The sequence below is a fragment of the Stenella coeruleoalba genome (assembly GCF_951394435.1).
Source record: "Stenella coeruleoalba genome assembly, chromosome: 11".
Taxonomy (NCBI): Eukaryota; Metazoa; Chordata; class Mammalia; order Artiodactyla; family Delphinidae; genus Stenella; species Stenella coeruleoalba.
Genome location: NC_137157.1, coordinates 20,623,151 through 20,646,381, shown reverse-complemented (window position 1 = coordinate 20,646,381; position 23,231 = coordinate 20,623,151). Strand labels below are relative to the sequence as shown.

General features: G+C 41.2%; 1 protein-coding gene across 1 annotated transcript in view; it reads left to right on the top strand.

Annotated features, from left to right (window-relative positions):
- Nucleotides 1-23,231, top strand: part of ANO4 (anoctamin 4) — a 482,060-nt gene that overhangs the window by 347,353 nt on the left and 111,476 nt on the right. The window contains exon 15 of the mRNA XM_079935996.1: nt 19,953-20,059. Coding sequence (XP_079792122.1) covers nt 19,953-20,059 — 107 coding nt within the window. The remainder of the gene's footprint in view (nt 1-19,952; nt 20,060-23,231) is intronic.

Here is a 23,231-nt window from a genome sequence, read left to right as displayed (position 1 = left end):
TCCACCAGGTGGGGATACAGTGAGAAGTCTACAACCGGCAAGGTGGGCCCTCCCTGGACCTTGGTCACGCTAGCATCCTGATCTCAGATTTCCAGCCTCCTGGAAATAAATTTCAGTCGTTTATAAGCCGCCCAGTCTATGGTAGTTTGTTATAGCAGCCCTGGACTAAGCCAGGCTGTATTCCCATTTCACGTTTATTTATCAGTAACATGTGCGTATTTGTTTTCTAAACCTCTCAGCCTGGCTATCTAAAGATACTGATTTTTCTAGCGTGTGCCTTTTACTGTATTTTCTTTTCAGCGTTTGGAGGTTTTGTGTTGTTTTCATTGATCTGAAATCTTGAGAGAGTCCTTTAGGCAGAGAGAGACTGAGATGGATTTCAGTAGGATTAATGTTCTTTTAGCGCCCCCGTGACTTACAGCTGTCTCGGAGCGCTTGTTGTAGAACAGACACGTATTCTGCATCCGTCTCCTCAATGTGCAGGTTGCTGGTATTGATCCATAGAGTCAGGGGAAACAGATCTTTCCTGGAAAGTTTTAAACTGAGATGAAAGCGAAACAAGCTGCATAGCCTGAGATTTGTGCTTCTTGATGGCGTGGCTCCTTTTAGGTAGCCCATAACTTAGTGACTCCGGTTTTAAGGCGCAAAGAGGGCGCCTAGTCATGTGGGAAGCGTGTACCTTTGGGTGTCTGGAGATCCAGTGGTTAGTTAGCTGTGTTCTCTTAGTATTTGTGGGACCCACTTTGGATAATCCCTTAGAACTCTTTTATTGCCATTTATCCATCTGTAAATAGTTCTTTAACATTTATCAACTTATTCATTGAACAAATGTGAGAGGTCCGCGTACCGCAAAAAAAAAAAAAAAAAAAGACCTGGAAGTGGCCTTGGCGCTTTGGGGACGGGCTCTGGTGGGCACATGCCCTTGGCCTTGCCGACAGCTCACCTCATGAGGAGCAGGCAGCTGGGGGAGGCCAACGTCTGAGCCCTGTGAGGTCCTGGGCCTGGGCAAGGTACTTCTTACCTCTAAGAGTGGCACTAAGGAGGGGATCGAAGTTAAACCTGTGGCCTTTGGGAAGAGTGCTTTATTCAAATGACGGCTGATTCAGGACCATGTTTTCGAAGTGTTTTATCCTTGGGGGTATGCCCCATTCTTCTCATTTCCCACTTTGCTCACAGCACCCACACCATCAGTTTTGTGTTTCCCACTCCTGACTTAATGCTATCACCACTGCACGATGGTCACCTTCCTCACCGTCCGCCATCACCACCAAATCCTTTTGGTCCTAGTTCCTCCTTTCTGACCTCACTGCCACTGCCTTGGTTGAACTGGCCACCACCTCTTGGGTGAACAGTTATAAGTCTCCTCGCTCCTTCTGTCTCTCCCCGCTCCCCAGTCTGCTCACCACACTCATGTCACAGGTCATTGGCCAGGCTCTGGTCACCAGCCCGTACAGCGATTTGAACAATTCCCTTCCTCCGGAATCCACAGCCCACAGATTGGCTAGCAGAGCCTGGGCCGGATTCCTCCCTTTCCTCAGCTCCTTAGCCAGGCGCCCTCGGCAGGGAATTCCACGCACTGCCCCACGTGGCAGCATTGCTTCCTTGCTCAAGAGCTTTCAAAGATTCCCTACGTCCTTTGAGATCAAGTTCAAACTCCTTCGCATGGCACCTAAAGCAGCTTCCCCAGCTTCTCCCCTCCCACCTAGCCTCCCGGGCTGGATGATCCTACGACATGGCAGTGGGGGTTACCCGAATGCCTCGTGACCGATGCTCCCTCTTCCTGAGGTGGGCTCTCATTCTGCTCATTGCCTGGTGAAAGCCTTTTCTTCCCCCAGGAGCTAGTCCAGATACCGCTGTCTTTACGAGACCTCTTATGTCTCACGCAGACGGCATTAGAATTCTGGGCCCGTTAGCCTTTGTAAATGTTGTGACGATGGCACTGATTATATACAATTATTTGTTTCCATCCATGTCTGTGTGTGGCACAAAGCCCAATGCAGCAGCCAAAAGTAATTAGAAGGCAGCTCCAGCCTTTACTTGAGTTTCTCAAAGGACACAAAGAGAAGCCAAGTACGTGGTCCTCAGAAACTACTACTCATTCTCCTTCCTTCATACCATCCCGTACTCAGGTGTTGCCCTTTTTCTCCCCCGACAAACCCATTCCTCCTTCACCCCAGCCTGCACAGTTTTTCTTTCCTCTTCCTTTATTGTTCCTCTCCTCCTCACAAACCTCACTGCTCTCTCCCATCGCTTTCTTATGAGGACTGACATAGCTTCTCCACCAGGGGAAAAAAGAAATCCATCCTTTTCAGGAGAGGGTAAATTAGACCATAAATTACAGGATTGTCTTTGTTGGGTTAGAGACTGTGCCAGTCAGATTATGCTACGTTCTGCTGCAGTAACAAACAACCCTCAAATCTCAGTGTCTGGCTTATTTCTTGCTCACCTAACACATCAGCTGTGGGCCAACTGAGGCTCTTCCTCACAGGTCTCCTTTCTTATGAGATCTTGCCTGAAGAAGCGACCCATGCCTAAGGCACGCATTCTCTCTCTCTCTTTTTAATTGAAGTAGAGTTGATTTACAATGTCATGTTAATTTCTGCTCTACAGCAACGTGACTCAGTTATACATACATATACATTCTTTTTTATATTCTCTTCCATTATGGTTTTTCTCAGGATATTGAATATAGTTCTCCATACTATATAGTAGGACTTTGTTGTTTATCCATTCTACAATATATATATAATAGTTTGCATCTGCTAATCCCAAACTCCCAGCCCATCCCTCCCCCCCTCCCCTCCCCCTTGGCAAGCACAAGTCTGTTCTCCATGTTTGTGAGTCTGTTTCTGTTTCGTAGATGGGTTCATTTGTGTCATGTTTTAGATTCCACATATAAGTGATATCGTATGGAATTTGTCTTGCTCTTTCTGACTTAACTTCACTTGGTAGGTAAGGCATGCGTTCTCATGACAGAAAATAAAAGGAATTGTCGAGCCACACGATGGCTCTTAAAATTCCTGCTCATATTTCATCTGCCAAACAAGTCTCACAGCCAAGGGTGGTAATAGGGAGAGGAATTATACTTCTCCCCAGGGAAGGGGGCTGTAGGCCCTTGATAATGGGTAGGGATATATAATCCTCACAAAGAGCAACCTTTTTTTTCCAATTAGGAAAAATAATGCAATTTACCTAGGAATAATAATAATAATGCAATTTACCTAGGAATAATAATAATGCAATTTACCTAGGAATAATAATAATAATGCAATTTACCTAGGAATAACCCACGTTAGTATTTTTTTTTGTCCCATCACATTTATATAACACAGTAGTCTGTGAACTCTTTCAGGGCTCAGATGATGTCTTATGCTGTTTTGTTTTGTTTTAGAAACCTTTTAGTTTTTTAGGAGAGGAAGTTTCCACGAAAGTTAGCAAAGATTCGGGCAGAAGAGAGAGAAACTCTGGGGGACAGAAATCAGACATGGGATTGGAAGTTTTCAAAATTCAACTTCATAGACCATCTTTTTTTTTTCTTTTTTTTTAATTGCAGTATAGTTGATTTACAGTATTGTATTTCATGTGTACAGAATAGTGATTCAGTATTTTGCAGATTATACTTCATTAAAAGTTACTCCAAGATCATGGCTGTAATTCCCAGTGCTATACAGTAGTACATCCTTGTTGTTGATCGATTTCATGCATGGTATACCGTGGTGGTATTTCTTTCAGATTAACAAACAGGACAGGTAGGTGTCTGCTTATGTGGTATGTGATTTCTAAGAGAAGGAGTCAGCCTCTTCCCCTGACCTGTTTCTTTGTCTACCGTCCTGTATCACTCAGGCTCCATTCAGGAAAACTGAAACTCAGCAGTTATTTTAACGGAGGTTAAGGCAGGGAATTGATTAGGTAGATATCAGAGAACTAACATGTCACCCAGGGAGCCCTGAGGCCACACAGAAAATAACTTCAGGAAGTGAAGCAGCTACTGCTCCAGGGGCCAGAGGAACAGAAGGAAGAGGGTGAGGTTTTCAGAACCTTTAGAAGCTCAGAGGAGGAGCCCTGGAGCTGAGCCCTGTACTTCTGAGGAGATGTTGCCCTGGCTGGTACCTCTGGGGTATGGGACAATGCAGTGAGTCTAGTTTGGGGTATTTTTTAAAAGATGAAAACTGGAACCATTTGCCACGATGAGGTTGAAGAATCCCTGCTGGGGTGACATCGACAAGGAGAACAGGCAAACAGGAAAGACCGAGTCCCCTTGCCTCCATTTTTTTCCCCTTCCAGTGCCCCCTAGGGGCAGAACATATCAGAGAGCCAGATGCAAAATAGCATTGTCGTTGGCAGGGTCCCTGCTCCAGCACATACAGAATATAGAAGAGGGAAGCTAAGAGATAACTTAGTAAGCAGTACACTCCCTAATCCCTGGAATTTTACAGTATGAACTTTAATCCTTTGGCTAAAGTCATCCGCATTTAAAATAAAAAATGTCCCTGGGAAAAGTGAATTTTTTTTTTTTTTTTTTTCGGTACGCGGGCCTCTCACTGTTGTGGCCTCTCCCGTTGCGGAGCACAGGCTCCGGACGCGCAGGCTCAGCGGCCATGGCTCACAGGCCCAGCCGCTCCGCGGCACGCGGGATCTTCCCGGACCGGGGCATGAACCCGTGTCCCCTGCATCGGCAGACGGACTCTCAACCGCTGCGCCACCAGGGAAGTCCGGAAAAGTGAAATTTTTAATGTTATTTTTCCTTTATATCCCATTATGAATAAGTTTATCAGATCTTTTCTAGAGAGTTAAAAACAAGGGAAGGAAGGAAGAGCCCTAGAGGGGGTACTGTTGCTGTAGCAGGAATAGATAGAGGTTGCCACTAAGATGGTAGAGGGGGGAAAAATGGTCAAAAAAGAAAAAAAAAGACAGGGATTAAGGAAGGTAAATTTTTACCAAATTCCAAATTTTGCAGATGCTTGACGTAATTTCTAGGTCTTTGCTGATCACAACAACCAAAATAAACTGCAGGAAAGTAGACAGATCTGTCCCTTTGGTCGGCACTTGGACCTACTCAGCTCCAGTAAGGGAATATAAAAACAAGACCCATGACCAAGACCAGACTAAGACAATAGCCATGGATGAGTCACTGAATGATTAATTTACACAGTGACAATTACTTAGGTAATTCAGGAGAAACCTTACTATTGACTGAATGACAGCACCCTAATTAGTAGAAAGCTAAGGCCTGGGTTATCCTAAATTGGATTTTTCTGGTCTGAGGATTAATTAGGAAATCACTTATGTTTCCAAACTTGGTGCACAGATTTTTAAAAAAATGATTTCCTCTTCATTTTGGCTCACTTGAGTGGCAGATAAAAGTGATCTCTGGGGCTTCCCTGGTGGCACAGTGGTTGAGAGTCCGCCTGCCGATGCAGGGGACACGGGTTCGTGCCCCGGTCCGGGAGGATCCCACGTGCCTCGGAGCGGCTGGGCCCGTGAGCCATGGCCGCTGAGCCTGCGCGTCCGGAGCCTGTGCTCCGCAACGGGAGAGGCACAACAGTGAGAGGCCCGCGTACCGAAAAAAAAAAAAAAGTGATCTCTAATAAATTTAAATATTGCAGTGCTTTCATGTTTCCATTCTGAATATCCATTTCAATTCAGTCAGTGTCAAGAACCACTTCTCTGACAGGCACTGTAGGGCTGTACAAAGATGAATGGATCACAGTTTTTATCCTTAAGGGTTAACGGTTGAGCCCACAGAGGCTCTGGAGTTTTTGGGTCCTGGGCCCCAATCCCAGCTCTGCAACTCACAAGCGGTATGATTCTGAGCTTCAATTTCTTTACTCATAAATTGGGAATAATAATAATACCCATGGAATATTGTAAAAAGTAGCAACACAGTATTTAAGTACATATGATAAATGTTCAATAAATTTGTTATTGTTGATAATACATGTACCTGATATATAAATAGATAATTTTGATATATGTGAACTTTCTCACTAAAGATGGAGGTACTTTAGGATTGGCCTGAATTGTTACTAATTCCAGGATATCACTTTTCTCTCTCTTCTTCTTCCCTCCATCCTTTGCTCCTCCTGCCACCTCCTCTTCCTCCAGAATTATCCAGATAACTGTCCATCTCCCTAGTTCGCTTGGTTCTGTGTATACCTAGCCAAAATCAGAGATACTGTTTGGCCTACCATGTCTTAACAGTAGGCCAAGTGAATGCATATTCTCGTGTTAGGTGACCGACATTTTAAAAATATTTGATTCAAGCAATGATTCTCCAACCTTTTTTTACCATGACACACGGGAATGGTTACTTATGCAACACACTCCTTTGTGCTTTACTGTTCCTCTAAACAGTACATTGGTTTTAAAAAATAATTAGAATGGATTTGAGGTACCTTTATAATAACATCAATTTACTCCCATATATTCCATTCCCAAATTTAGGCACTTTAACTGTTACTAGTGTCAAATTAATCATGACACACCTCACCACTAATCATGTCCTGATGTGACATGTAGATGAGACTCCCAAGTTTGTCTGTTGCTTCTTTCTTAAAACCTGTCCAAATGAACATACCAGAAATTCCACTCTTAGATATGTTCTTCTTTGAGAAACACTTGCTCATGTGCATTTTGCAGCATTGTTTATAATAATGAAACATTAGAAATAGCCTACGTATCCACCAGCAGGAAAGTGAACCAACAAACTGTAGTGTCCTCATACAACAGACTTCTAAGCAGCAGGAAATGTGATTGGACTAGAGCTCCTTTTGTCAACATGAATGAAACTCACATGGTTGCACAAGGAAAGTAAGTTGCAGAAGAATGAGTAGAGCATGATACCATTTCTGTAAAGTTTTTAAACATACAATCTAATGCTGTATTTTTAGGAATACAGCATTTTTGTGTATCTGAAAGTATTTTGTTAAAATAGAGACTTTTTAATACTTGATTTCAAAATAGCAGGTACTTATTTATCAGGGCGTGTTAGAACTTTGAGGATCAGTAATCTTTATAAAAAGTGTCAAAGAGAGAGCTAATAATATCATAAACCTTCCATTTATGAGCACAGTGTGTACGTGAGTACACTGCAGGCAACACCTCCTAATCTTCAAACCTCTCTCTGAAGTGGGTATTATTGTTGACCCATTTGAAAGATCAGGATACTGAGGCTTAGAGAAGTTACTTTTTAAAATTCAAATAGTTAGTACTTGGCAGAACCAAGACTCTAACCCAGGTTTTTTTACCTTGAACCAATAAAGTAGATGCTATTATAAGAGCTCGTGGGTTCATAAAAAGTATTCTATCTATCCATGAGGCAGCTTCTTCCTTCTGAATTGTGAGAAAATAAATTTCTATTGTTTAACCTACCCAATCCATTGCACTTTGTTATGGCAGCTGTAGCAAATGAATACACGTAGTTGTTATACTTCATTTGTAATGATAGTTTGACTAGGTATAGAAATCCTTTTCCCTTAGAATTTTTAAAGTCTTGATCCTTTGATTCTAAAACTCAGTATTGCCGCTGAGAACTTTAAAAACATTCCAGTTCCTAATTCCCTCTATGTAACTTGTTTTCTCCTCTATGGAAGCTTGTATGATCATTTCTTTGTCCCCCGTGTTCTGAAATATCGTAGTTATGTATCTTGATGTGGCTCTGTGGTCATCTGTTGTACTGGTCCCTTTCAACTTGACTACTCTTATCTTTCAGTTCACAGAAATTTTCTTGAATAATTCTTGAATTTTGTGGATGAGTTGTTCTCCTTCTAGAATTTTTATTTTTCAGTTATTGGACTTCCTGAGCTGAGACTCTCACATCCTTATCTTTCCTCTCCATTTGTTATGTATACCTTTTTGCCCTGGGAGATTTCTACAACTTATTTTCAAATTCTTCTATTGAGCTTTAATTTCTGCTCTCATTTTGTTTTAGTTTCAAAGGACTATTTTATTCTCATAAGGTTCTAGCTTTTTAAGACCATATTTTGAGCCTTTTTCACAATTGCATTATCTTCTTAACTCTCTGAACATAATGATTTTTTAAATTGACATATAACACAGTGGTTTCAGGTGTACAGTGTAATGATTATTTGTATATACTGCAAAAGGAACACCACAATAAGTCTAGTTAACATCCGTCACCATACATAGTTACCAATTTTTTTTCTTGTGATAACTTTTAAGATTTACTCTTAGCAACTTTCAAATATGCAATACAGTATTATTAACTAAAGATACCATGCTGTACATTACTTCCCCATAACTTATTTATTTTATAGATGCAAGTTTGTACCCTTTGATCCCCTTCACCAACTTTGTCCACCCCCACCCTGAGTAACCACCAGTTTGTTCATCTGTTCTCCGAATCTAGGAGCTTGTTTTCTTTTTTAGATTCCATGTATAAGCAAGATCATAGGTTATTGGTCTGTCTTCCTCAGACTTACTTCACTTAGCATAATGCCCTCAGTGTTCATCTATGTCATCACATGGCAAGATTTCCTTCTTTTTTATGTCTGAGTTATATATATACAATAGCACATTTTCTTTATTATTCATTTATTGGTGGACACAGGTTGCTTCCATATCTTGGCTATTATAAACAATACTGTAATAAATATGGGGGCACATATATCTTTTCAAGTTAGTATTTTCATTTCCTTCAGATAAATACCCAGAAGTGGAATTGCTGCATCATATGGTATATGGTAGTTCTATTTTTAATTTTTTGAGGAACCTCTGTGCTGTTTTCAATAGTGGCTGTACCAGTTTAAAATCCCACCAGCAGTGCAAAAGGACTCCCTTTTTTCCACATGCTCACCAACACTTGTTTCTTGTCTTTTTGATAATAGCCATTCCGATAGGTCTGAGATGGTATCTCATTGTGGTTTTGATTTTATTTTCTCTGGTGATTAGTGATGTTGAGCATCTTTTCATGTTGGCCATCTGTATGTCTTCTTTAGAAAAATGTCTGTTCAGATCCTCTGCCCTTTTTTTATATCAGATTTTTTTTTGTTTTTTTGCTATTGAGTTGTATGAGTTCTTTATATATTTCAGATATTAACCCCTTATCAGGTCTATGATTTACAAATATTTTCTCCCATTTCATAGGTTTCCTTTTCATTTTGTTGATGGCTTCCTTCTCTGTGCAGAAGCTTTTTAGTTTGATGTAGTACCACTTGTTTAGTTTTGTCTTTGTTGCCTTTGCTTTTGGTGTCAAATCCAAATAAATCATCACCAAAACCAATGTCAGGGAGCTTACTGCTCATATTTTCTTCTAGGAGTTTTATGGCCTCAGGTCTTACATTCAAGTCTTTAATCCATTTTGAGTTAATTTTTATGTATAGTGTAAGATAGTGGTCCAGTTTCATACTTTTGCATGTGGCTCTCCAGTTTTCCCAACATCATTTATGGAAGAGGCTGTCCTTTCCCCATTGTATGTTGTTGGCTCCTTTGTCATAAATTAATTGACCATATGTGTGTGGGTTTATTTCTGGGCTCTCAGTTCTGTCCCGTTGATCTTTGTGTCTGCTTTTATGCCAATACCATATTTTGGTTTTGATTTCTGCAGCTTTGTAGTATAGTTTGAAATCAAGGCATGTGATACCTCCAGCTTTGTTTTTTCTCAAGATTGCTTTGGCTATTCAGGGTCTTTTGTAATTCCATACAAATTTTAAGATTTTTTTTTTCTATCTCTGTGAAAAATGCCATTGGAATTTTGAGAGAGACTACATTGAATCTATAGATTGCTTTAGGTAGTATGGACATTTTAACAATATTAATTTTTCCAGCCTATGAACATGGACTATCTTTCCATTTGTGTCTTTTTCAATTTCTTTCATCAATGTCTTACAGTTTTCAGTGTACAGGTCTTTCACATCCTTGGTTAAATATATTTCTAGGTATTTTATTCTCTTTGATGCAATTGTAAATGAGATTTTTAAATTTCTCTTTCTGAGAGTTCATTAGTAGTGTATAGAGATGCCACAAATTTTTGTATATTCATTTTGTATCCTATAACTTTACTGCATTTGTTCTACAGTTTTTTTAGTGGAGAATTTAAGGTTTTCTATAAATATTATCATGTCATCTGCACATAGTGACAGTTTTACTTCTTCCTTTCCAATCTGAATGCCTTTTATTTCTTTTTCTTGCCTAATTGCTCTGCCTAGGACTTCTAATACTATGGAGTTTGGGGGGGAAAGAGGGGTTATCTTTTTTCCTCCCATTTTTATTGAGATGTAATTGACATACAGCACTGTATAAGGTTAAGGTGTACAGCATAATGATTTGACTTACATACATCATGACATGATTATCACAATATGTTTAGTGAACATCCAATAGTATGTGAATAAAAGCTACAACAGTTGGCCTCTTGTCTTGTTCCTGATATTAGAAGAAAAGCTTTCAGCTTTTCATCATTGAGTGTGATGTCAGTTGTGGGCTTGTCATATATGGCCTATTCATAATGATTTTTAAAATATTTCATCACTCTACATAGCTAATTTCCTCTAACGTATTTCTTTCTGATTGTTTTTGTCTCTTTGCATTTTTCTCTATCTTTTATGTTAATAGATTTCTTCGGATATGTAGTAATCTTTGGCTGGCTGTCCATATTTAAGAATAGGAAATGCAAAACTTGAGAAGAAGTTTAGAGTATAAGGTGGGGCCTGTCAACTGTGGGCTTCGTGGCTGGGTAGTTTTATTTTGGAGTCTCTGATGTCACTAGATTTTTCATCTTAGGCTGCTTGGATTCCCCAGAGAGGTCTCTGCCAGTCTTCTGCCTGAAAAGTCGAGGCCTGGCTGCCAGTGTTATAGAGCCTAAATGGATGAAGATAGCTGGGAGTCTCAGCTTCCAGGATGCAAATATTCACTTGATCCTCCAGAGTTCACTATGGTACCCCTACTCCTAACCATGCCTGATTTCTCAGTTCAGAGACTATATTACCCTATCAAAACAAACAAACAAACAAACGAAACTCCAGTACTCTGTTAGAGTACAAGTGAGGATCTGGGGATCTGACTTCTTCCTAAACAGCTTTCAGCCAGTACTTATTTAAGCATCCCCTTCAGCCCACTTCTAGAGGTCACTGGTGCCCCAGTTCTACGATTTTATGAGATTTTGTAGCATAAATATAATTTGTCTTGGTTCTCTCCAGAGCTGATTTAGTATTCAGCTTTTTCTGGTCTCCTAACTCTGTTACCACTTGTCGGTCTACTTTTCTCATTCCAACATTTTCTTGCTATTTTCTTCTGCTATCCCCGTCCCTTGAGTGTTACACCTTTATTTAAACACAAATACACACACATTGCTATTGTTTTCATGGGGTTTTGAGAGAGAGAAAAATTGAATACAGGTGTTTAATTTTCCATCCTTACCTGAAAGTCTCAAGAGCAAGTATTTCTTAATTTGTATTTAACATTCAAATAGAAAAGGTGAGATTGTGAAGTACAATTAAAAATGACCATTGGAATAAAAATGCCTCACATTCCAGTAGCTTATCGCCTAAAAAGAGGCCTGGAAATTTTTACCAGTCAGGACTCTGAATATTATATATTTAGTTCGATAATCATCTCATCCTTTTCCTTATAACAAGTATACTTAAGAAGTTAGGGGAATTCCCTGGTGGTCCAGTCGTTAGGACTCCGTGATCTCACTGCCAAGGGCCCAGGTTCAATCCCTGGTCGGGGAACTAAAATTCCACAAGCTGTGTGGTGCAGCCAAAGAAAAAAGTTATTGCACTGCAGTTGCCTAAAGCCCCCAAAACTATCAAAATAGGGCTTAAAAAAATTAATTGGTTGCTTTGTTCCTACTTAGATTTTCACTAATTTGAGGACGTAATTTAAGTGACAGTTAACAGTATCACCTTTGCTTCTCTTTGTTAAAAAAAAAAGGGAGGTCTCTATTTAAAAGTCTAATTAAGAAAGTTTCCTGAAATATTTATCTTTAAGGCATTAACCTTCACTGTTCTTTTTGTATTATGAAATGGTACAATTTCAACCATCACGAGAGACTGGTCTGTTGGTCATCTACTGCTATGTAACAGTAAAAGTTACTGGCTTAAAACAGCACACGTTTTATTTGCTCATGATTCTTTTGTTTGAGCAGTTTGTGCTGGAATCAGCTGGTCAGTTCTTCCACTGGTTTCAGCAGGAGTCAACACGTGGTTGCAATCATCTCTTTGCTCAGCCAGGCTGGACCGTCTGAAATTCTCTCCCTTCCATGTCTGGTGGATGGTGCCAGCTTGTGGCTGGGTTTCTCTCTCTATGTGGTCATTTATCTTCAGAGAGGCTAGCTCAGGCTTCCGTATGTTGACGGTCTTGGGGCAGTGTTCCAAGTGGACGGGAGTGGGTGCTCAGAGCTTGGACCTCAGCTCAGAACCCAACAAAAATCACTTCTTCCACATTCTGTTGATGACAGCCAGTCATAAGACATACTCAGATTCAAGAGGTGAAGAGATAGACTCTATCTCTTGATGGAAGAAGCAGGAAATTCACATCACAACGGGATGTGTATATAGGAATGGGAGGAATTGTGACCATTTTTTGCATTCCACCACAGTCTTCCCTCTGGCATGTATTTTATTCACATTTCTCCCACAGAGAAAATATGCTTATTCCCATTTCAGGATCCCCAAAGTTCTCATCCCAATGTGACATTAGGCTCAAAGTCCAGGATCTTTTGTTCCAACATCAGGTTCAATTGGGGATGAGAATCCTTGGAAGCAGCTCTTGAGGTATAGTTCTTCTTGGACCAGAGACCTGTTCATATAAAAGTCAAACTAACTGCCCCTTACGTTTCCAGCAGACCGTGAGGAGAGATGGGCCCAGATAATTACAATAGATGCTTCCGTTCAAAATGGAGAGCAACAGAAGCAGAGCAGTTCTGAAATCCAGTGGGGCACGTGCTTCAAGCCCCTGTACCCTAGGGCCAAGAAACATGCCTTGATTAATAATCTGTTTCTGTTTCTTTCTTTGCCATATGCCTTAGATTTTTAAATTTATAGAAGTCAATAATGTGGCTAAGAATCTAAAATACATATACAGCACCATCTATAGGTAGTTAAATGCTTCTTGAGAAAATTTCCACTTGAAGTTTTAAAACATGGAGATTTTCATATCTTGGAGGATACTTGTTTATTTTATCAATTTCAGAAATGTCATAAGGTAGGTATTAAACCAAATTTTTTAAAGCCTCTTCATTGCCTTTATTTCCCCCAAAGTAGTAACACATACAAAGAAAGCATAATTATAAAATAAAACTGATTTTCAGAATCTTTAAGTTAGAGAAAAATGTAAAATGTATCTGTGATATAATCTGACAATCTCTGCAACATTCAGTGGGTCTCTAGGTATGGAAAACACATGGTCTGATTATTCACTCGGGCCCTAGAATAAGGAACAAGGCAGTCCAAGCCCTGTCTGCATTCTGCGGGAGAAGGGGGGCAGACAGTGAACATGCAGATACATGTCTCCCCACCCCTGCCCCAATAAAAAAAAAATTCTAAATAAAACTTAAGAAGAAAATAAAACAAGGTAATAGAACAGAGAGGGAGTAACTGGTGAAACAGGAGAGTGACAGTCCTAGCTAGGATGGTAAGGACGTGACATTTAAGTTGAGACCAAAAAGTGATGCAAAAATCTAGGAACAGCATGGGCAAAAGCCCTAGGCAATAACAAGCTGGATTTTTTTTCCCAAGGACAGAAAAAAGGGCAAGGTTGCCGGTTTACAGTGACCAAGGGGAAAAAGAAAGGAGTTGAAGTCATTGGTGTAAGCAAGAACCAGACTATGTATGAGAATTTAGACCATGGAAAGGTGTTTGGGCTTTATTCAAAAATCGGTGGGATGTCATTGAAGAGCTTTAAGCAGAAGAGGGATAAGATTTTATTTATGTTTTAAAAGATCATTGCCTCATAGATTCATAGAGGATGAACTAAAGGGAGAAAGAGTGAAATTAGAATAGTCAGGCGGCTACTGCAGTAGTCCTGGAAACAGCTTTGAAGCAAGAAGTGTGAGAAAGGATCAGATTCAGGGTAACATTTGGGAAGAGGAACCCAAAGAACTTGATTGGATATCAGATATGAGAGACAGAGGATCAAAGATAATTTCAAGTTTGTGACTTGAGAAATTGGGTGCCTAGTAGTGCCATTTTTTAAGATGGAAAAGACCAGGGAGGAAGCAGGTTTTTCTTTTACAAAGGTGCAGATCAGAAGTTCTGTCTGGGACGTGTTCGGTTTGAGTTGTCTCTTAGACTACAAATGTGATCTCAAATAGACGATTGGACACTATATCCAACTGCCTACCAACTAGGTTTAGTGATCTATCTCAGTAATTTATCGTCTCGCTTTGTGACTGTCTAACCCTGTCCTTGGGCAGTTAAGGCATTATGACCCTCATTTTCCTGACAGATTACTGTGTCTCAGAGAGACTCAGTGACCTCCCCCAAACCACACAGCTAAAGGAGAAGAGCAGGATTTGAATTCAGGTCTTCAGGCAACCTGTACATGGACCTGGAGGGCACGCTCACCCCTCGCCCAGTTTCCTGCTCCAGTTTCTGTAGTCAAAGGGGGATGCAAGATAAGGACCCCATCGTTAGGCTCGTCCTGCTTACTCAAAGTGTGGTCCACAGTTCAGGCCCTTGTTTATCTGCACTGTCAATATCAGTTAGCTCCCAGCCACGTGCGGCTGTTTAAATTTTAATCAGTTTAAATTAAAGTAAAAATTCACTTTCTCAGTTACACTAGCCACAGTTCAGGTGCTTAATAGATACATATGACCAGTGGCTACCATATTAGATAGCACAGATATAGAACATTTCCATTATCTTAGAAATTTTTATCCAACAGTACTGGCCTCTAGCCAATTCAAACTAAAGTAATTGTGAAGACAGTGTAGTCTTATCCTCACAGCTGTGGCCTAAGAGGAAAGTTTAGGAAAAAGAAATGAGTTGTTATCTGCTTTACAAGTGGCACGCTTCATAAGCTGAGTTTATACCCGTCTCTAAAAAGCACCTTTCCCCAGTTCACACCCTTGAATGTTGGCGTGTTTCTCATTTTATCGAATAGGAATATATAAGAAAGGAGCTGGGTTCTTTCCGCTTTTGCAGTCCCCTGATTAAAATACATGCATACCTAACATCCATGTCCCTTCCCACCCTCCACCCACCTCCATGTATAACACCCTCAACACACCGTGCTTTGCACAGAGCAAACAGAATGCTTGACTGATAAACACCTGGCATATTGTGATACTCTACCACACTGCCGTGGACAGGTGACCACAGGAGAACATATCAGTAAAGAGCAAATAACCACAGCCCCAGGAGGTCTGGAGTTGAACCTCAGTTTCACAGCGTTTTCCTTTTCTATTTCATCCCTCCTCGAGTAAAGGAGGTCGGAGCCTTCCCAAGTAAAAACCAAGAGCTGTTCTCCTCCAGGGAAGGCAGGAGGGTAGAGGTCCTGGAGGGGGTCAGCGGGAGCCTCAGGCTCAGGTCTGCCCATTACTTAGTGAGCAGGGCCTTCCTCGTAGGGCAAGCTGGAAGCATTCAGAAAGCCCCCTTCACACACATGCACACAGGCAGACCTTCCAGCAGTTCCTTTTACAAAAGAATGGGAAGATTTGGAGCAAGGCATTTGGGTTTTTTTATTATTATTATTATTTATTTATTTTTGGCTGTGTTGGGTCTTTGTTTCTGCACACAGGCTTTCTCTAGTTGCGGTGAGTGGGGGGCTACTGTTCGTTGTGGTGTGCGGGCTTCTTATTGCGGTGGCTTCTCTTGTTGCGGAGCATGGGCTCTAGGCGCGTGGGCTTCAGTAGTTGTGGCATGCGGGCTCAGTAACTGTGGCTCGCGGGCTCGAAAGCGCAGGCTCAGTAGTTGTGGCGCACAGGCTTAGTTGCTCCGCGGCATGTGAGATCTTCCCGGACCGGGGCACGAACCCGTGTCCCCTGCATCGGCAGGTGGATTCTCAACCACTGCGCCACCAGAGAAGCCCGGCGTTTGGTTTTTTAACCCTTTCTCAACACCTGCTGGTTGAATGACTTTGGGCATGTTGCAGAATTCCTCTAAGGGGTAGGATAAGGAGATAGATGTTTAGAGCCTTAATCATATAGTTGATCCTCCACCAATTCAGCAGTTTATTCCCCTCCTCACCACTGAGGGTGAAAGTAAGAACAACCTAGAACAGAAATTGCATTTTCCCTTTAAATTTTCTTTTTTCTAATATTTCAGGGGTTTTTTTTATAGGTAGTACTTACTTATGATAAAAACGTCTTAAGTGTGTACAGTGAAGTTTCCTTCCTACCTTCCCAGTCACCTAGTTCTTCCCATAGGCAACCAGTCTTTCCAGATGTTTATATATCCTTCCATAGTCATTCTCTGCATGCACCGGCAAACATACATGTCAACACATATATCTGTGTACTCCTTTACATGTATATGTTTTCCTCTTGGACACAAATAGCTGTATGACTGTTTTGAGCTTTATTTTTGCCCTGTAGTATCTTGGAGATTTTTTATATCTACACTGAGCATCCTTTAATCTCTTTACAGCTGCAGTGTTCCATTGTAGCGTTGTACCATTATTTGTTTATCCCCTCCTCTGCTGATGAATTATTTAGTTCATTTCCAGAGGTTTGCTGTTATAACCTATGCCACAGTGAACATTCTTGTACATCTGTCACTTTGCACATGGGTGAGCATACTTGTAGAATAAATTTCCAGAGAGGAATTGCTAGATCAGAGGAGATGTGATGAGGCTATTTGAATAATTTTGATAGACCTGGTCAAGATGCCCTCATACAATTTGTACTTGTTTGCTGCCCAGCAGCAATGTGTGAAAGCAGAGCTGAGTTTCTAAGCCTGGGTGGAACCCTCAAACCTCAGAGATTGAGTACCAAGTCTTACATTTCCCCAACAGCTCCACTTACATGGTGTTTGTGTGTGATTTCATTTGAGGAGGGTTGTTTTGTAAGTGGCTAAGAGAAGCTTGAGAACCGTGATGTAGGAAGTCATCACTGTTCTTTCTCTTAGCCCTCCAGTTTGAAGGAGTGACAGAGAAAATGAGATTCCTCCACCCCCTACAAGAAGATCCTTAGACAAGTAACGTGGAGAGAATAGTTCATATGGTAGCTGGAAAGATGGAGTGGGTAGAAAGATTTCCAGGAAGCAGAAATAGAGGCCAAGGTATAATGAGATGAGAGTTAGTCTCATAGGCCCCCACGTTAGCTGGGGTTCTCCAGAAGATCTCATTTGTTCTCATCTGAGCCAACTTTAAGGGCTTATCGTATGCCAAACCCCATACCAGTACTGGAAATAGAGATGCACATGGTCGGTCCCTGCTCTGAAGAAGCTCTTACAGAGAAGACAGTCATGTAGGCAGACAAGTTCTATATAATGTTATAGAAACAACAGCAATGGTGAGAGCTAACTCTGAGAGCTGATTAAATGCCAGACTCAGGCTCAGCAGTGTTCCTCACCTCACCTAATTCTGCAGAAACCCTATGAAAATGATTACAGTGCTATCCCATTTCACAGATGAGGAAACCAAGACCCAGGGAAGTTGAGGGACAGTCCCAACACCACACAGTAAGTGGCAAAGCTGGGGTTCAGGCTGAGGTCTGTCTCACTTCAAAGTCTTAAGGGAAAGTGGGCATAATGCTGAAGCTAAAATTTCATCTCTCTCCTTCATGAAATGGTTTTTCTGCTCCCTTCTCTTTTCGTAGCACCACATTACTCTTCAGGGTGTGCGTGGGGGAGTTAGGGAAGACCTCCAGAGGGAGATGTGACCTGAGCTGAGGCTCTAAGGATAAGTAGAAACAAGGAGAACATTCCCAGCAGAGCACCTCTTGGGCTGATCCCCAGGAGAACCAACGTCCAGGAGTCAGAAGTTTCTGCCCCAGGGAGGCAAGTGAGTGGCACGGATAAGATGACAGCCTCTGGAGCCAGACTGCCTGAGTTCAGATCCTGGCTCTGATCCTTACTGAGTGACTGGGGTGCATCACTTAACCTCTCTGGTTCTTCGCCTGTAACATGGGGCTGTACAGTACTGACCTCCCGGCTTATTATAAGCATGGAATGAGTTACCATATCTGGAGCTTAGAATAGTGCCTGGAAGCACATGCTCTATATATTTGTTCCCACTGTAGAATCTCCAGGACCCAGGTACAACCTAGATGTAAAGAAGAGGAAAACAAAATTGTGAAGTTCACCTGTGGTGCTTATTATAGAGAACATGAGCTCCCAAAATGTAATGGGGTGCTATCAAAAACAGAAGGAAGCGGAAAACCATTTAGTGGAGGAGGGACATGCGCTTTTAGCCCAGAATTGTCTTGTCAAGCACGGTCATGCTTATCAGCTTTCAGTTATCTGAAATTGTGAGTCAAAAATAGGCTTTTTTATTTGTTGTCTACTTCTTTATGCCATCTTTATTGGTATTAAAGTGCAGTGGTCTGTCTCAAATAAGGTGAAAAAGCAGAGGAGGATAAAATAAAAGGAACCACATTTGATGTAACTCTTAGTTTTCCCCTCTTCCTCTTTGATGCCATAAAATGTTTTCAGAAAACCCTAGAGAAGATATAAGATAAATGCTGCAGCTTCCTCATTTACCCACATAGCATTTATCTCTCCTCCACCAAGTCAAATTACTTTTTTCTGAGAACAATATTCTATAACAGAATACAGGAGAAGTAGAAATGAGAGGAAAGTCCTTCTCCAAGAAGTCGGTCCATGTGATTTACATTTTGTCTTCATATTCTCTGGCCTTTTTCTCCTTTACCCCAAACTCACATTCCCAGTTCAATTCCCAAGCCAAACCCCATGCTTGGACCACCCTTTCTCCAGGCCAGTTTTATCTCCGAATGATTTGAGCAACACCTAAGAATTCATCTTCTTGGGAAAAGAAATTTCAATAGAGAGAGAGGAGAGAGTACTGAACTCTTCGGGTGACAGAAGTGCAGTTGGAGAGGTGGCGAGACTCGCTGAGGAAGGTGACTTCTGAGCTGGATTTTGAGGGCAATGGCTGCTACCATTGATAAGTCTTGCATGGTGTCCAATTCATGCAAAGTACCCAATAAAAGTTTGCTGAGTTAATAAACTTTATAATTTACGAAGCAATTATACTTTCCCAGTATCTCTAATATTCTACCATTTAACATGTTCTTGGGAGGGGAAGACCTGGCCACTTCATGCTGCGTTGTATGGTCCTGGAAGCTCTATCTGTTACCTGGAAAACCTCTCAGTAGGGTAGGAACACCTACTGGGAACTCAGTGTTGTGTGTGTGTGTGGTGTGTGTGTGTGTGTGTGTGTGTGTGTGTGTGTGTGTGTGTGTCCTGTGAGAAACTGCAGAGGCTGGGTGGGCCCTTGGCTGAGAGAGCAGCAATCTTAAGTATATGCTCTAGAAGAGAGGGGGACCCCTTCCAGGAGAGGAGGAACATGGGAAAGGAGCGGGAGAGAAGCAATTTCTAGAGACGCGCCTCTGACCTCACCCCTGAGCCAGGCCAGAGCTCATTACCTAACTCTTGTGTCTATCACCCAAACCAGTTTCAGATATTAAAATTCCTGAAAATGACACGGGAGGGGATGAGGTAGACGACAAAAGGAGATAAAAACAAAATGAATTTTTAGTTGAATTTATCTAACGACCTTACTGAGGAAAAAAAAAACAAGATATGAGGCTTAGCCTTGGTATTAGTTGAAAGTCACTTAATTTCATTTAGCTCCAGCTCTCTCCTGACATAATGATGTGAATGTTCTCAGGAGGCTGAGAACCGAGCTGCTGAGAGTTGTGAGCCTCTTGCCTCTGGTGTGACCTCTGGGTTCTCTCATTGCTGTTCCAGACATACCCTCTCTGTGACAGACGGAAGACACCTCTGTCTAAGTCACACCAAATTATATCAAAGATTAGATCCCTTGCCTCCAATTAATCCTCAATTTGTGCTTTCAATGTGTGTGCGCAGCTTCATCATACACAACAAAGACACTTTCTTCAACAATGCCACGAGAAGTAGAATCGTGCATCATATTTTACAAAGAATAAAGTATGAAGAAGGAAAAAACAAAATTGGTAAGTAGTATATTAGTATAACAAGTTACATTTGATTTGGGGGATTACAGACTCTATCCTTTGGTCTTATTAAGTTGATATCAATTCTAGAAATGCTCATGATTCATAAAGCCTCTACCTGCATACTCCCCTGATGGATGACTCAGAAGTGTAAAATCTTAATAGAATCCTTAGATCGCTTTTTAAAAATAACATGGCATCTCATTTATCTAAGATCATGGAGAAGTGCTCTCAATTCAATAAATATGTAAGGAGCGCCCATTATGTGCCAGGTACTGGGTGAGGTGTTGGGGAGATGGGCACCGTTCTCTCCTGGAGCGTATGTTCAAGGAGTTAAAAACAGACAATAAATAAGTAAACACAATACATAACATGAAGAAATCGAAATAGATGATGTTTCAGAGATAGACGGCTAAGGGGTGGGGGTGAGTTCAAGCTGAGATGGATGGAGTGGTCAGGGAAAGCTTTTCTGAGACGCTGAATTTGCACTGAAACCTGAATGACAAGAGGGAGCCAGTGTGGGAAGTTGGAAGAGCAGGTGTTCCAGGCACAGGGAGCAGCAAAGGGCAGAGAAGAGCCGTCACACGTAAGCACATCCTCCCAATAATCACCTGCCCCAGTAATAACCTCCACACAGTATATTTGGGGCATTTGTACGAGAGTCTTTCCATAATATATTACCAAATATCCTTCCTTATTAAACAGATTACTATATATCAGGAGGATTTGGGTGGCTTTGTTTTTGGGTATCTCTGTCCCAGTGAGATTTTTATCAATACTTTGAAGAATGACCTATATCAGTCAGGGTCTAATCAGAACACAAAAGCCACACAGAATTTGAACAGGAAAGTTAATATATAAATAACTAACTGTGACAGAAGTTTGTAGTTAATGGAGGATTGGCTAGTAAAGGGTAAGAAAACCTCTAAAGAATAGAAAAGGAGCAGATATTAGGAGCAGCCACCAGCCCTACAGAGACTCCCCAAAACAAAGCTGAGATGCAGACCTTGTTGGAAAGGGTGCGGCTGCGGTTCACTAGATGGCAGAAAAGTTTGCTGGGGGTTCTGTGCCAGTAGGACTCTGCGAATCTGCCATCTCAAGTACTGGGAGAAGCTGCCTGGAGGGGTTCCAAGGAAGCCATTCATTCGGAGGTGTTGCACCAGCGTTATTACTCTGTGAAGCTCTTCGGGGGGACACCCGCCCTTAAGGAGGGGCCAGGGCTGCTGGCCACCAGGCACTGCAGGTGCTGGATTCCACAGAAGCTATGAGCTGCAGAAGCCTACTGAGAGGAGCATGCTAGTACCAAGAGGACAAACTCCTTCCTCCCCCATTGTCCCTCCAGTGCCTTCTGCTGACAAAGCTTAACATTGTACCACCTGGCAAAGGAGGAGTATTTACAAGGTCCAGCTCCATTATTGCAAAGCAGGCAATGAACCTGCATTTGGAGCTAAGGGGCAATAAACTGATAGCTGGCACATAACCTAGACAGTGTTCTCATCAGGCTTTCAGGTGGGGTGGAGGCTGGAAGGATGCATTATGTTAGTCATTGGAGTCAGATCCTCATAGATCTCAGTGATGGCATTTAATAGTTTGTAAATGTAGAGTGCTGCACTCCAACTCAGCGAAACAGCTACCCTGATACCGTGTGGGAGAAATGTTGCTCAACACATCATGAAGAGAGAGAGACTTGGGAGGTTTAGTTGAATGCAAGTGTGAGTCACTAGTATGCCGAAGCTGCAAAACACTACTTTGATCCCAAGCTGCATAAATTAAAATACTATAGGGAGAAACAGATACCTAGTCCAGATCTGAATACACCTGGAATCATGTGTTCAGTGAGAGTCAATGTAGGTGGGTATGGTGAAGTTGAACCTGACTTAGGGCTTTCTTGACTTGGATGGGGTTGTAGGTTAGCACGTTCTCATATTCTCTGCGGCAGCCATCCACCCTTGGGACACATCCCCCCCCCCAGTAATGTCCTCCATGGCCATTCTGGCTCCAAGGATTTCCTCTTCTGAATTCCAATGGCAATTATTTTTGCAGTGTCTATTTGACGATTTGTACAACTCTTCTTTCATTACGTTGAATTATTTACTTTCAATGACATTATGAAAGTTCTACCAACTAAAGAGAACCACTGTTGACATTTTTGCGTACCAAATAACTTAAGTATCACATTAATTACTCTTTTCATCTTTATACCCCATTTGTCCACGTGATTTTTTTTAACAAACTTAGCATGTGCTATACATACTTTTATCATACTTTTCTTGGTTAACATCATATCAGGAACATGCTAGAAAACAAGTGAGTGGAAGTGAAATGATTATGGCAGTAGCTATTCTGGATTATTTCATAACATGCAAATAATTTTTAAAAACAGTCCCTTCGCTAATATTGGTAGTATAATACAAGCACACCTCACAACTCATTATAACATACTAGGGTATTGAGAACCTGCAGCTAAAAACTGCTGATCTAGATAATAAGCTCCTCAATTGTAAATAAGTTGCCTTGTTCACCTTTGTATCATCATTGCCTAGCACAGTATCTGGCACATAGGAGGAGTGCTTGTTGAACTGAATTGAAAATCTTTTAAACATGATCAATGTCTAACCATCAGCATTCGTACACAATCAAAGACTGTGTACAGTGAGGCCATATAGCAATTATTGTGCTTAACTTTTGCATCTCAAAATGTGGGTTATTTTTTACAACTAGTCAAGATGGAGACAGAAAAGGGGCAAAGACAATAATTTTTAAATGTTTTTAAAAAAACACGAGAAGTGTAGTATTGTTACTAGTAAGAAATGATCATTGTAAAAGTTTCTCTCATTTGATGAAAGAAAGAGAATTGTCTTCAAGAACCCCAGTGCTTTGAAAATCAGTAATGACGAACTGAAAAAATATCTGGTTAGAAATAACCGATCTCAGAATAAATTACTAACCCAAGATCAGACATTATGCTGAAAAATATGGAGTAGAACTATAAATGCTCTGTTGACCCAGTGTTTCATTATCATCTTTGGTTTCATAAATAAAAGAAACAACATGTTAGAAGAAAATTTAATTTATTGATAGAATTAATGTTTATCCTGTGTTATTTTCTGCCTGAAACTCTTTCTGAAAGTGGCATCTTGCATGAGCCAACATTGATTAGAGATAATACAAA